This window comes from Heloderma suspectum, chromosome 1 (assembly GCF_057233095.1).
Source record: "Heloderma suspectum isolate Gila_16-S chromosome 1, 16-S_ref, whole genome shotgun sequence".
Classification (NCBI taxonomy): domain Eukaryota; kingdom Metazoa; phylum Chordata; class Lepidosauria; order Squamata; family Helodermatidae; genus Heloderma; species Heloderma suspectum.
Window position 1 is genome coordinate 186,698,773 of NC_139458.1, and position 14,499 is coordinate 186,713,271.

The following is a 14,499-nucleotide window of genomic DNA, read 5'->3' on the forward strand; positions in this document are numbered from 1 at the left end:
TGGTGGGCTAAAATATTTTAAATATATACAGACAAGACTCTTAAAGTAGACATAGGGAGTTAATAGTAAACTCAACCATTCTAACCTTCCCCATCAGCTCAGTTGTGTGTTCATCTTGGTAAAGCTAGAAAAGGGTGGGGATTATTTTTATTTAATGGAATGTGGGCAGCTGTCTTGTTCTGTCCATCCTCTCTACTGATTATCCTCAAGATGGCTGAGACCAACCCTATGAACTCAGCCTCACTTTACCCCAAGTCATTCAAACCCTTAGAGAACACTGTTGGGAAAGTTCAAGCAGTGTTTTATGACTCTGGAAGGTGTTAATTAAAAGCATGGTTCAAAGATAACAATAGTCAGGGTTTTGTGAACAGAAAGCCCCATCTCATATGAGAATGAATAATGTCTCCTGAAGCTTTTGTTCCAGAATGACATCCAAACCAGGTCAAAGTTTGAAAACCCTGACTTTAAGATAGGAATACACACTAGTAATTAAACAGAACAATTATTCTTTGGTTTCCTAAAGTTAAAGAACCTTTGGTTACTTTTTGTACATTAGAATGATAGAAGGAGAAAGAAGGAAAATCAAATAGCATTAAGCATTCGTTTTTTAATAGCTTGAGGTTTGTTTTTTGCTCTTTGCAGGGCCAAACACTCATATCAGCAGAAAATGTATCTAATCTGTATCATCTGCCAGAAAATTATATTGCTAATTTCGTAATATGAAATCTAAAGTACATGACCAATTACAAGTCTGTATCCACCAAATAAAGTTATATTTAACGTATGAACAGATAAATGCCATAAATTATAATATATCAAAATCAAACTTACTTCAAAATAGTCACTAATTTTGTGACCACGTGCCCCAATGGTTTTTCCTGAAGCAAAAACAAAAACATGGTTTATTTTTATTTTTTTTGAGACTTCAGGAGAGACAAAAAGCAGAATTGATGCTGTGTAGAACATAGAGAGATATGCAGCCTGTCAAGTATTTTTTAAATTTTCCTTTCTAACAGGTTCTCTTTAATATGGAAAGTACTTAAATCGATTTTCCCTTAAAAAAATCCATTTGACAAAATGGAAATATAATAAACCAATCATTTTTCAAATGGTCGAGTGCAGTGTTGTCAGGTTTCTTACACTTGGAGTGTTTATTTTGAATTTGTTACTGGGGACCTTTGCCTTTTCTGTTCTGTATACTTTGTTGCAGCAAACACAAAGTCTTATGACATCTTAGACTAACGTATCTATTGTGGCAATGAGCTTGTGTAGGCAAGAGACTACTTCCATCAACTGCTTGGCCAACTGTGTTCTTATTCTAATAATCCTAATTTGTTCCCACAGTTCATTCTATCTTGCAGATTCTGAATATAACTAATAGAAATAATTTAGGGAGCAAAAGAAATTTCAGCCGAATGACTGAGGAAACTAACAGTATGAAAACTGAAAGAAGTGGTAATTTATTGGTCAGATTTTATACATGATATGGAAAAAGAGAACATATCCTCAAAAATGCCAAAGGGAAACTTTTTATTTAGAGCTGGGTTCAAATAAAGAAGTGTCCCTTTGGCACCTTTGGGAATACATTCTCTCTTTCCACTACATTCAGTTTGGGTTCCTCCCTTCTGGTTTTTGTTTGTCAGATTTCCTACATGACAAAAGCATTTTAAGGACAGGTTGCTTACCTGTAACTCTGATTCTTCGAATGGTCATCTGTGAACTCACACACATGGGTTATGTATCTGCACAGAACAATCATTCAAAACTTTCTAGAGCTAAAGAGTTTTAGGTGGGAGTCCCACCCACCTCCCCTGTACATGCTCCAGGCATGGCACCCGCCTGCCTCTCAGTTCCAAGTCCACCACAGTGGAGGTATAAAAGAAAGGTGAGGCATCAAAGCACAGAGGAGAATGGGTTGTGTGAGTTCACAGATGACCACTTGAAGAACCACAGTTACAGGTAAGTAACCTGTCCTTCGTTGTCTCTGTGACTGACACACATGGGTGACTGGCAAGCAACACACTTGCCAGAGGAGGGAGATGTCATGCCAAAATTGAAGAATGAACTGCTCTGTCAAAAGCTGCATTGGTGCAAGCCCTAATATTCAGGTAGTAAGGTTTGATGAAGGTAGAAGGTTGAGCCCAGGTCACCATGCTACACGGCTGCAGAAGCAAAACACCGCTGAGAAGGCGGGAGAGGATGCTATGGCTCTGATCGAGTGTCCCTGTATTTGTAGGGGGGCAGGCAGACATGCCCGTTGATAGGCCAGAAGTATGGCAAAGACCACCCATTTGGTGAAGCACTGTGATGACACAGGGAGACTGTTTCTGGGTTCTAAATGACAGATTAATAAACAAGTAGTTTCTAAGAGACGATGTTCTGTGCAAGTAGAACGAAAGTGCTTGTATGACAGCTGGGGAATGAAGCTTGACCTCCATTGAGGAGGTAGATTGAGGAAGGAAAGTTGGCAGCACAATATCTTGAGTTAAAGGGAATTGCGAGAAAATCTTTGGAAGAAAAGAGCAGTCCAGGTGGACCACCACCTTACCCTTATGAAAAATCAGGAAACGTCGGTCGTGCCTTAGACCACACAGTTTGCTCACTCTCTTTGCTGAAGTAACTGCAACAAGGGAGGCCACCCTCATCGTGAGGAGCCTAAAGTCAGCCACAGCCATAGGCTCAAAGGGCTTGGCCGGCAGTTGAGCCAGTACCACTGACAGATTCTAGGACAGGACAGGCGGGGGAGGCTGGTGGATAGAGGTTGGCAAGGCCTTTAAGGGATCGTTTAATATGGGTGTGTGAGAAGAGACAGAAACCCTCAATGTTGTTGTAAATTGCCCATAAGGCTGCTAGGTAGACCTTGATGGACAACAGTGCTAGGACCTTAGATTCAGAGAAAGAAGGAAATCCAATATAGTCAGGAGACCACAGGATTTGGGGTTCTGTCCTGCTGGGGTGAGGAATTTCAGAAACGCCTTCACTTGGCAGCATATGTGGCCCTGGTAGAAGGTTTGCAAGAAGCAATTATTACCTTCGAGAATCCGTCGGAAAATTGGTGAAGTTGCCCACCTTCCATGCCGTGAGATGTCGATTCTCTAAGTTGGGGTGCCTGATCTCCCCGTTGCTCACTGTGAGGAAATCAGGGAGATGAGGAAGATGGAGAAAGGTATGGTTGGATAGGAGGAGGAGCATTGCAAACCACACTTGTCTGGGCCACCGCAGGGTTAGAAGGATGAGGTGAGCCAAAACCACAGTCTTCTGATCGCAAGTGAGCCATAGCAGGCTTCCCAGCTGAGAAGACCATCAAGGACGGACAAAGAGTTTGGAAATTGAGTTCCCGGAGGAAGTGCATCGGAAATGTACACCACTCCAGAGAATGTCAGACTGAACTGGGAATAGCCAAGAGCCAAATGTAATGGTCCATATCTGAACGGTAGACCTGTAGGAACTATGACTGGAGTGGTCTCATAGGAAGGAGCACTAGTGGAGTTACTGTAGTGGTGAAGGCCATGAGAACAAGAAAGCACTGGACGGTGATTGCTTGGCATTTGCAGACAGCTCTTAGTTCCTACGCAAAGTGTCATAGGGTGTCTGCTCTGTCTGTGGGTAGGTAGGCAGGCAAGGGCTTGTGTGGAGTCAAGAAGTGTCCTTGTGAACTGTCAAGTTTTAGATGGGATGAGACGGCGTTTTTCTTTGTTGACCTACAGACTGAGAGATTCCAGAAGCATCAGGGATATGTTGACGCTGAAGCGGTTGTGAAAGGGAGCTACGAAGAGCAAGTCATCTATTTATGGAAAGACAATGATTCCTTGAAATCTCGACTGTGCCACCACTACAGCCATACATTTCATAAAGACTCTCAGGGCCATGTCTAGGCGTGAAGGGGAGAACTTTGAACTGGAACAATTCGTTGCCCAAGGCAAATCTGAGAAAAGGGTGAGAAGCAGGGTGTATACCAATGTGGAAGTAGTCATCGCAAAAATCTATTGTAGCAAACCAGTCTTCCCGACACAGGAGAAGAAGAATGGAGGCTACTCTAGTCATCCTGAATTTCTTCAGGTGAATGTAGCAATTAATGTCCCAAAGGTCAAATATAGGTTGAAGATCATCATCCCTTTGGGGGACTGTAAGGTACCTGGAGAAGAAACTGATGGCCTTTTGAGCAGGGCAGTTTTTCTATCACGCCCTTACTCAAAAGTGTAATGATCCCCGAGAACACAAGTGGAGCAAGTAGAGCAGAAGATCCCTGTAGGAGGGATGTCTTCAAATTCAATGGAGTAATTTCAGGCAATGACAGAGAGTATCACTTGGTGGTGGTGATGGTCCACCAGGTGGGAAGAAAAGGTTCGAGCCTACTCTGGCAAAGGGAAGCTGGTGGTCGGGTCATTTAGTCATTTAGACTGATCAGGGTTTTTACCATTTGTAGGTTGACATTATTTACCCTGAATGGGTCTCCTGGAGTGGGAGGAAGACTATAAGCCTTGTTTGGGAGCTCAGTTCAGGCTCGAGTCATGTTGGTGCTGAGGTGCCATTGGCATTGCCAGTATGGACGTGGGAAGTTGGTAGAGGCCAATGAGGATTGGAATCTTAGTCCATCTTCCAGGAAGACGTCTTCATTTTGTAGAATCAGTCAAGGGTGTCATCTATGGATGCACTGAAAAGGGCTTTGCTGTCGAACGGGAGGTGCTCCTGGTGGAGTCCTGCAGTACAGAGCCAGGCATGATGTCTCAGAGAGATAGTGGCTGCCATGGCCTTAGAGCTGCAGTCAGCCATGTGGTGGGCTGTATTAATTTGTTCATCTGAGAGTCTGTGGGCTTCAGCTTAGAGTATCATCGCTAGGTTTTTGACGCCTTCTGGGAGACAGTCGAAGACAGTTGCTGCTTTTTCCATTAACAACTGTTGGCAGGCTGCCATGCATGCCTTGCAGTTCTCCACATGGAGAGCCAGGGCTGTAGTGGAGTAAATTCTGCATCCCACTGAGTCTAACTTTCTTCCCTCTGAATCCACAGGGGCAGAGTGAGGCTTTTGTCTTGGCCTTGACTGGGATGCTTCCACAAATATGGAATGTGGTGTGAGGTGTTTGAAGAAGAAGGAACAATCCGCTTCCTGAACCCTATACAGGTTTTCTATCTTTCTAGATGTGGGCAGGAGAGTAAAAGGTTTCACCCACGACTGCTTGATTACATGCAGTAGTGTTGGAAGCATCAGGACAGTAACCAATGGAGCTAAGTCTGGTCGTAGCCTTTTCAAGGCCGGGGCCAAGACTGGGACCAGGAGGACCGTAATCTTTGGTCCAAGAGATTATGCCGCTCTGAGGACTTGTTCCATGTGTGGCCTTATGTCATCTGACAGGGAGAGAAGGTTTTGATCCCCTGCAGCAGCATCTGGGGAGGAGGCTGAGGCCCAAACAGACGGGGTGGAGGATAAGTTTGAGCAACCATCGTCCTGCACCAAAGATGAGTCATTAAGCAGTGTTTCCACATTAGGGCCAACAATGGTTAGGTACGTTGCACTGCCAGCAGTGGCTGTGTATCAGCTCGTGGATCTGGGAGTTTTTTCAGGTTCACCTGGAAAAGATACCCTGTGAGAAGGTGTTGCACGGCTAGACGTTACTGTAGGTCATTCTAGAAAGTGAAGGAATAAGAATGTTGGTGATGGGAATGGTGACATAGAGAGTCTCTATTCCTGTAGTTATAATGGTGTCTTCTTGGCAGTGAACAGTCTTCATAAAGGGGAGGAGACCAGTAGAAGAGGAGGTGTCATAGTGGTGACGAAGAAAACTTCCCAAAGAAACAGAGGAAGCCGGTGAGCTGTGTCGGTACCAGGGGGATCTATGCTTCCTTGGAGAACTGTCTCAAGGGAGGTGATAGTACATTTCCGGTGACAAACTTTCCCGAGATTCACCTTCCAATACTGAACCTAGACACTGGATATTGCCTGAGGAGTTACGGTCCCTGTGGGAGTTGTAGTTTCTCTAGGATCAGCATCAGCAATAGCTTAAGAGTTTGAGATGCCGTCTGTACCAAGGGCAGCTGTTTTGGGACCAGCATAGATTTGGGTTTGATGACAGACTCTATCCTACAAGCCATCTTTTTCTTTTTTCAATCCCGGAGCCCCGGGGTTATCAGGGCGGTTGTTTCGGGACTTGGTTGATTTGACCTGTTCAGGCTCAACCGCTGGTACTGAGAAGCTGATTTCAAGTTGATGGTCTGAGGTGATGACCGAAGCTGTCAGTACTGCAAAGGCTGGTACTCCCAATACAAGGGATGGTTGCTCTGAAGGGCTTTCCATGATGGTGTGCGCTGGAAGAAGCTGAGAGAGAGCCAGGGCCGGCTTCTTGCAGATAGTTGCTGAGGCAACAGGCAAAGGCCAATTTAGTGCTGCTGAATTAGCTGCTTTGAGGACTTATTCCCACAGCAGAGCACTGAGGTGTCCTGTTCTGTTTTCCCCAGCATGCGTAGTAAAGGCTTGGCAGAGGGCACAGGAGTCCACCCTGTGTGCCTCTCCAAGGCAGAGAAGGCAGTTGGAGTGTCCATTGTTCAATGATATCTTCCCACCACAGCAGGTACAATTTTTGAAGAAGGCCTTGGAGGCCATGCACCCCTAAGAGGGAAGAGCATAAAGAGGAAGAAAAACCCAGAGAAAATAGGAAAGAAAGAGAAAGAAGAGATAAAAAAGGAGAACTCTGTTCAGAGTCCCAGGAGGGGACAGGAGAATTTGAGATTTTGCCATGAGGCAAGAAAATATTCCAAATGCTGCTAGTTGCTGTGGCAGACAAAAAGGCACTGAAAGGCAGGTGGGAGCCACGCCCAGAGCATGTGCAGAAGAGGTGGGTGGGACTCCCGCCTAAAACTCTGTTTGGCTCTAGAATGTTCCAAATGACTGTTCTGAGCAAGCATATAATCCATGTGCGTTAGTCACAGAGATCATGAAGAAGAAGATTACATACATTTGTTGTAATCTGATTGATCTTGTAGATCAGGGCAACACTTTACACCAATCACCACAATTCTTAAAAACAACCTCAAAGATAAAACCACCCCAAATTGCAGCAAGACTAAAAGTTTGAATCATGCCCAGTGTTTCTTTAACATAGGGGTGGGTAACCTCATTCAGCCTGAGAGCCAAAGTCAGTTTCAGAGAAGCTCCCAGGGACCACATTCGGGAAGGCAGGGGGAAAGGCAAACGGGGCAGGGCCCAACACACAAGAAATACCCAAAATATATCATAGTGTAGTTTAAAGCTCTTACTGAGGGTAACTATGCCTTAGGAGAGAAATTTCAACTTTTTAGAATGGGGAAAAATCGAAGAAAAGCTGGAAACATAGTAAATGATCTTGTCCCATTCTGCTCCAACTTGAACTTCCTAAATAGTTAAGTGTATTTTTTAAAAAATTAACACTTTAACAAAGAAAGCAAGCAGGCACTAACAATGAGAGCAAGCAGGCACTATGTAATATCCTGTTTCACTGAACTTCATCAGAAGCTGTCATTAAATTATCAAAGTTCTTTCTCCACGTACACCATTCTTTCAGTTCTCTCCCCAAAACGACCATCAGCTACCCAAAAGCCAAGGTCTTCCTAAAACATCTTGTTAAATGCTTCTTTGTTCTCTTCAGTTACTATCCATCTTGAAACCTGTAGATAACCAACTAAAAGTCTGCTGGCTTCTATTCTACCTTAGCTACTGTAAATTTCTTACAAATACACATAACCTATTTAGGAATTTAGAACTTAGTGCCTTTTGTTTCAACAATGCATGTGTATATTTTAGTGTTGGATCTTTTGTTGGGATTAATTGCTTATTAGCCTTTAGGAACTGCATATTTTGGTTTATTCCATGTATAACAGATATGAAAACACTTTGCAATAAAATGTATATATTACTTTTGTGTATATTAGAGTTAATCAAAGCTATGGTTTTCCCAGTAGTAATATATGGCTGTGAGAGCTGGACTATAAGGAAGGCTGAGCGCCGAAGAATTGATGCTTTCGAACTGTGGTGCTGGAGAAGACTCTTACGAGTCCCCTGGACTGCAAGGAGGTCAAATCAGTCCATCCTAAAGGAAATCAACCCTGAGTGCTCATTGGAAGGACAGATAATGAAGCTGAAGCTCCAATATTTTGGCCACCTAATGCGAAGAGAAAACTCCCTGGAAAAGACCCTGATGCTGGGAAAGACTGAAGGCAAAAGGAGAAGGGGACGGCAGAGGATGAGATGGCTAGATAGCATCACCGATGCAATGAATATGAACTTGAGCACGCTCCGGGAGAGAGCGCAGGACAGGAAGGCCTGGCGTGCTATGGTCCATGGGGTCACGAAGAGTCGGACACGACTGAACGACTGAACAACAACAACATATTAGAGTTCAGTGGTTTCATTATATCAGTTCTGTGCTTTTGAGCACTTTTTGGTTGTCTAGGCTAATATATCAACTGCAACCCTATCTGGATAGAGATAGCCTTAACCTCATCTTGTATGCCACCAAGTCCTCCTTCCCGGCTCCGATTGTGATCAGGGTCGGGTCCCTTAAAAAAAAAAATTGCAGTCCCTTTTGTGCAAAAGGGGCTGCGGAAAAAAGAAAGCACCCTGTCTTCAAAAATCAGATGGGGGGGAGCCCAACCTCCCACCCACCATGGGTTGTGTTGCCACAAGGACACATGGCAGAGGGCTGGATTTCCACCCCACATCCAATTTTCAGGACGGGGCCCTTTAAAACCTTCTGCAAGCCTATGGAGAACTATCTCCATAAGCTAGCATAAGGACTTAAACAAGCCCCATCCTGAAAATGGGGGATGGGGAGGCAAAATTGAAGCCCCCCCTGGGACTGTTTTGCCCCCACAGTCCTTGGGGGGGGGGCTTGGATTTCACCCACCCCACCCCCATTTTCAGCTTTTAAAAAAAAATCCGTTTCTGTTCTTGCACAAAAACAGGACTGGGAAACTTTTTCCCGCACTTCCCCATAACCGGGGAATGTGCGCAAATGTAGCTTAAATTTTTTTCCACTTTGCCACTGCTATGCACCTGTGCACCAGTGGGACACCAAAGGATACCAGCTTCCCCACACACACACGCTTGTATGTTACCCAAACATGCAGAGGTACAGGCAGGGAGAGCCGGTATCCAGCCCTGTAGATGTCCGTCTCTGCTTTGCTGCTGTTAGCTGTCAGTTTTGACAGCTATCAAAAGCAAGGCAGAGAAAGCGATCCCTATGGGAAGGTGGGAAAGCACTCCGTTTCTACTGAAGAGGCAGGGTGCCTGGCAAAGGGAGGGGTGGCAGGTGGTGCCCATACCCATTCTCCATGCCTGGCACCCTGGTTTCTTCTGAAGAAATGGGCGCCTCAATTTATTTTTCCTTTCCTTGTTCCAATCTTGTGCAAGATTGGAATGAAAAAATACAAAAAATATGGAAGGGGCAGGGAGTGGATGGCCAAGTGTGGGACCCCCGCTGGTATGTCCCCCCCACCCTGTCAGGAGAAGGATCTCAAGTACCTTAACATGGTACATAACAATGTGATGTGGCTGCAAAAAAGGCAAATGCTATTTTGGGCTGCAGTAATAGAAGCATAGCTTCCAAATCCCGGGAAGTACTAGTTCCCCTCTACTCAGCACTGGTTAGGCCTCATCTGGAGTACTGTGTCCAGTTCTGGGCACCACACTTTAAGAAGGATGCAGACGAACTGGAGAGGGTTCAGAGGAGGGCAACAAAGATGATCAGGGGACTGGAAATGAAGCCCTATGAAGAGAGACTGAAAGAACTGGGCATGTTTAGCCTTGAGAAGAGAAGACGGAGGGGAGATATGATAGCGCTCTTCAAGTACTTGAAAGGTTGTCACAGAGAGGAAGGCCAGGATCTCTTCTCGATCATCCCAGAGTGCAGGACACGGAATAATGGGCTCAAGTTACAGGAAGCCAGATTCCGGCTGAACATCAGGAAAAATTTCCTGACTGTTAGAGCAATACGACAATGGAACCAATGACCTAGGGAGGTGGTGGGCTCTCCCACACTGGAGGCATTCAAGATGAGGCTGGACAGCCATCTGTCAGGGATGCTCTGACTTGGATTCCTGCATTGAGCAGGCGGTTGGAGCAGGGGGTTGGCCTTGTAGACCCCTTCCAACCCTACTATTCTATGATTCGATACCCACTTACCTGTGGGATCTCCACACATGCCAAGGTGGGCCAGCACCTGGGGGGGGGCACTTGGCCATCCACTCCCTCCAAGTTCCCCCACCCAAAAAACACAATTTCTCCAGTTCAGGGGAAAGGTGCTTCTTGCAGCTTGCCTTTTAAGTCAAAGCATGGGAAGCATCTTTCTACCGAACTGGGGGGAAATGGGTTTTGGGAGGGGAGTGGATGGCCAAATGGGGGACCCCCTGTAGTGCTAGCCCACCCCAGCACAAAGGGGGGTCCCACAGGTAAGTTGGTGTTAAAGACCCTTCTGCCCGCCCCGCGAAGTGGAAGAAAGGATAAGGGTCTTAAAACACCCACTTCTTGAGGGATCCCTCTTTGTGCCATGGTGCACCAGCAACCCAGGGGGGTTCCACATGTGGCTATCTAGTTCCTCCCACCCCCTTCCTTGCCAATTTTTTTCATTTCTTCATTCCAATCTTGCGCAAGATCGGAACAAGGAAGTGAAAAAATTGTTGTGCCCCATTTTTTCTGAAGAAGAAGGGCTGTCAGGCATGGGGAGAGGGGTGTGAGTGGGTGCGGGCACCTCCTGCCATCCCTCCCTGTGCCGGGCACCTCTTCTCTTCATTAGAAACAGGGCACTTTCCCACCTCTCCATAGGGATCAATGTCTCTGCCTTGCTTCTGACAAGCTGTCAAAACTGACAGCAGCAAAGCAGAGACAGCACTCTGTACAGGGCCAGATACCAGCTCTCCCTGGTTTGAGCAACATGCAGGGGTGCAAAGGGGAGCAAGTCAGTGTCCTTTGGTTTCCCACTGCTGCACAGCTGTGCAGCCTCAGGAAACCGAAGAAACAAAAAATAAAAAGAGCCCCATTTGCACACATTCCCCAGTTACAAGGAAGTGTGGTAAATGTTTCCCAGTCCCGTTTCTGCACAAAAGCAGGACCAGGGGAGTGGGCGGACCCCGATCACAATCACGATTGGAACCAGGAAGGGAGGATCAGTGGGGTGTAGGGGGCAGAGGGCAGCCACTGGCACTGGCAAGGGGGAAGGAGCATGTGCAGTGGCTTGGCCATGAACACGAAAGGCAATCATGGGCCACTGTGCAAGAGCGGCAGGGATCTCTGCTGTTCTTGTGAAGTGGCTTGCTGCCTGATGCCCTTTAGCCATGGTGGGCTGGCAGACAACACGCCAACCCATCATGAGTAAAATAACCCTTACTGCAGGCCGCGGGTTCTCAGAGTTGGTGGTTTGGGAAAAACAGCTCACCCTGAGAAGCACAGTCCAGGTACGCACGACACGCTAACCAACAATGGTTTCTTCAGGAAAATAAACCATCATTGATTAGCATGTCGTGTGAACCCAGCCAATGTCTTGTATGTGGGGCACCTTTGATAATTGTCCATAAACTTCAGCTGGTCCAAAATAGGGCAACAAGGTTTTTAACTAGGACTGGTCAATATGATCACATTATGCTAGTGCTTTGACATCTGTACTGGCTTCTAATCCATTTCTCAGTCCAATTTAAAGTGCTGGTCTTAATCTTTAAAGTTCTAAATGTCTTGGGACCAGGATAGCTGAAGGATCACCTTCTCCTACATATACCTATGTGGACCATAAGATCTGGTGCCCCTGCCAAATTAAGTGTGATGGTGGCTACTAGGGAGAGGGCCTCTTCCAGTTATGGAATGCTCTCCACACAGAAGCTTGCCTGGTACCCATGATGTAGTCCTTCAGTGCCAGGCAAATAACTTTTTATTCTCCCAGGCTTTTTAATCTTCTAATCTTAAAAATCTTTTAGTAATTACAGATATATATTGAAATTTCAAGATATATGAGAATTCTGATACTGTTGTGAGTTTGCTAGACTGATTTTACTTCTGTTGCCAATTTTAAGCATAAAATTATGTTATTTCTATATATTTTTTGGTTTTGACGTTTATTGTAAGCCACCTATAGCAACTTTTTTCTATTGGGAAGTCTAAAAATGTAGTAACTAAATAAAGCCAGGTGTAGTAGCATGAGCCCTTTGGCACAACACGAGCTCAAGACTTGATTTGTGAACTGGACTCAAACTACAATTTTTAAAATTCTATTTCAGATGGTGAAGACACAGAGATGCAGGATTATATAATTACTGTGCAGCAGCATTATAATGGCCACACACACATATTTCAAAGTTTATGCCATAGCAACTTAAATAATACAAGTCACTTTTCTGACATTTTTTAAGTATGTGCAGTCACATTTAATCTGGATCATCATATTCCCCAAAGTTAAATGAACAGAAACCAGGCTCTGCATGAGCACGTATCTATGCATAACCAGCACAAAGACTTTTGTACTTTGAACAGTCTACAAAGATAAGAAAATGTACTTTGCCACAACATTTTCTCCAGGACCCAGCGCACATTATACCCACAGCACTGCTTGATCTCCCCCTTTTTGTGCTAGAATGATGTATTGAACGACCAATCACTGACAAGAGTCGAAGCAAATAAACAAAGCAGCAATCAGATAGAACTTCCAGTTCCAAATCTTCATATCAGTAGAAAATACTATTTACCAATTCCAGTGTAAACAAAATTCGAATAGTAACCCCCAACTTGAAGCTATTTTCTGTTACACTCTACTTCCTCTCCAGTAGACACAGCTCCAAAAAAAAATTCTATCTAAAAAAGAATAAACGAAGAGACAGGACAATCTTTTATAGATGCTAATAAACAGGCTATGAATGCCTATTAAAAGAAGTATACCCAAACATAAAACATGCAAGCCTGTCCCTTTTGAATTAGTCTGAGACTTTCAAGGGTCTGAATCCCAAGGACTAACAATGTTCACTTGATTTCATTATTTTTACATTTATTTATTACATTTTTATACCACCCAATAGCAGAAGCTATCTAAGCGGTTCATAACTATTTGTAAAACCCTTTTTTAATTGTACCATTCACTTTGTCACACTTTAATATTAATGTATAGAGGGAAAATGAAAAAAGAATCATTTAAGGTAATAATGGTTTTGATTGTTCACCTGAAGACAACATTACTATGAAAGTAATGAGTCACTCCAGTGTTTTCTGGAAGAAAATTAACTCCAGAAGCCATATTTGTGCAAAGCACGGCTGGAGTTCAGAAATCAGTGAGGAGGCAACCATAATACATATGAGCAAAGATCAACTTTTCCATAAGACTACCTGGATTTTTCCCCCAGTCCAGCCACAAAAGCCAAACACCAGTCATAAAGTAACACTAACAAAAGGAATGCATGGTATGACTTGTAACAACCCACAGAAGTGTATAATATTGTTGCAAGAAGTTGAAGCTTTACAGAATGACACATTTTGATCAGCTGAGAACTGTACATGATGTCTAACTGATGCAATACCGTGAGTATCATACCTTGACTGCTTTCACTCTGGTTTTCTGCTTTCCTTTTTCTACCCCTGGAAGGTTCCAATTGTTTTTTTTCAGGAGTCTGCAAAAGACCAAACATGCCTTTCAATGCAAAAGAAGTGCAGTTTTGCCCATGCATGTATTAAAAAGAAGCATTCAAACAAAAAGCAGCTTCAATTATTTCCAAGATGACCCACAATTTTATTTTTGTGTTAAGTTACCAGGACTAGAGACGTAAAGTTTCTGGAAATTTTGAGGCCATGGGGGGGGGGGGAGTGTGTGTTTATCCAGAAAAATTGGAAATTTTTGAAAAATTGAAAAATAAACAATACTTATTTTGTTAGCACTCTTTACAGATCTAAAGTCACTTTGTTGCTTTAAGACAGCCTTCCCCAACCTAATGCCCTTCAGGTATTTTGGACTCCCATCAGTCTCGGGCAGCATGGCCAATGGTCAGGAGTGCTAGGCCCTGTAGTCCAAAACTTCTGGAGGGCACCAGTTGGGCAAGGCTGCTTTAGGAACATACAGCAGCCTTTCTGTTCCTAAAGTTATTTTATGTGTGTCTTAGTTTGCTCTTAAAATTATCATTATATTTAAAAACTTTTAAAAGTAAACTAGATTAGATTAGATAGATTAGAAGTACATTAAATGACTGCTACAACATCAGAAGCACAGGACTCTACAGAATAAAACCCAAGCTGTCAAGAATGCACATTTACTGTCAAGAATGCACAACTGTGACTCTACTCACATGTTGGGAAACCAAGCATAAATGTTTATCAGTAAAAATATACTTTAGATCAATAGTTTTAATAAGGAATGAAAGAACTAACTATGCTGGGAATATTAAATAGAGGATTAAAAATATTTTTCCCCATGGCTTCATTATTTCCAGACATTTTACATCTCTAGTCTTTCTATAAAAGTGTTCTCATTACATAGTTTTTAGAAATCATTTGGGGGGGGAGTAA

At 44.0% G+C, this 14,499-nt stretch overlaps 1 protein-coding gene across 2 annotated transcripts in view; it reads right to left on the minus strand.

The window, feature by feature from the left end:
- Window positions 1-14,499, minus strand: part of TLK1 (tousled like kinase 1) — a 94,382-nt gene that overhangs the window by 39,542 nt on the left and 40,341 nt on the right. For both annotated transcript variants that reach the window (XM_084812577.1, XM_084812567.1), the window contains exons 4-5: window positions 13,535-13,610; window positions 832-878 (exon numbers count right to left, since the gene is read on the minus strand). In XM_084812577.1, the coding sequence (XP_084668703.1) occupies window positions 832-878; window positions 13,535-13,610 (123 nt within the window). The remainder of the gene's footprint in view (window positions 1-831; window positions 879-13,534; window positions 13,611-14,499) is intronic.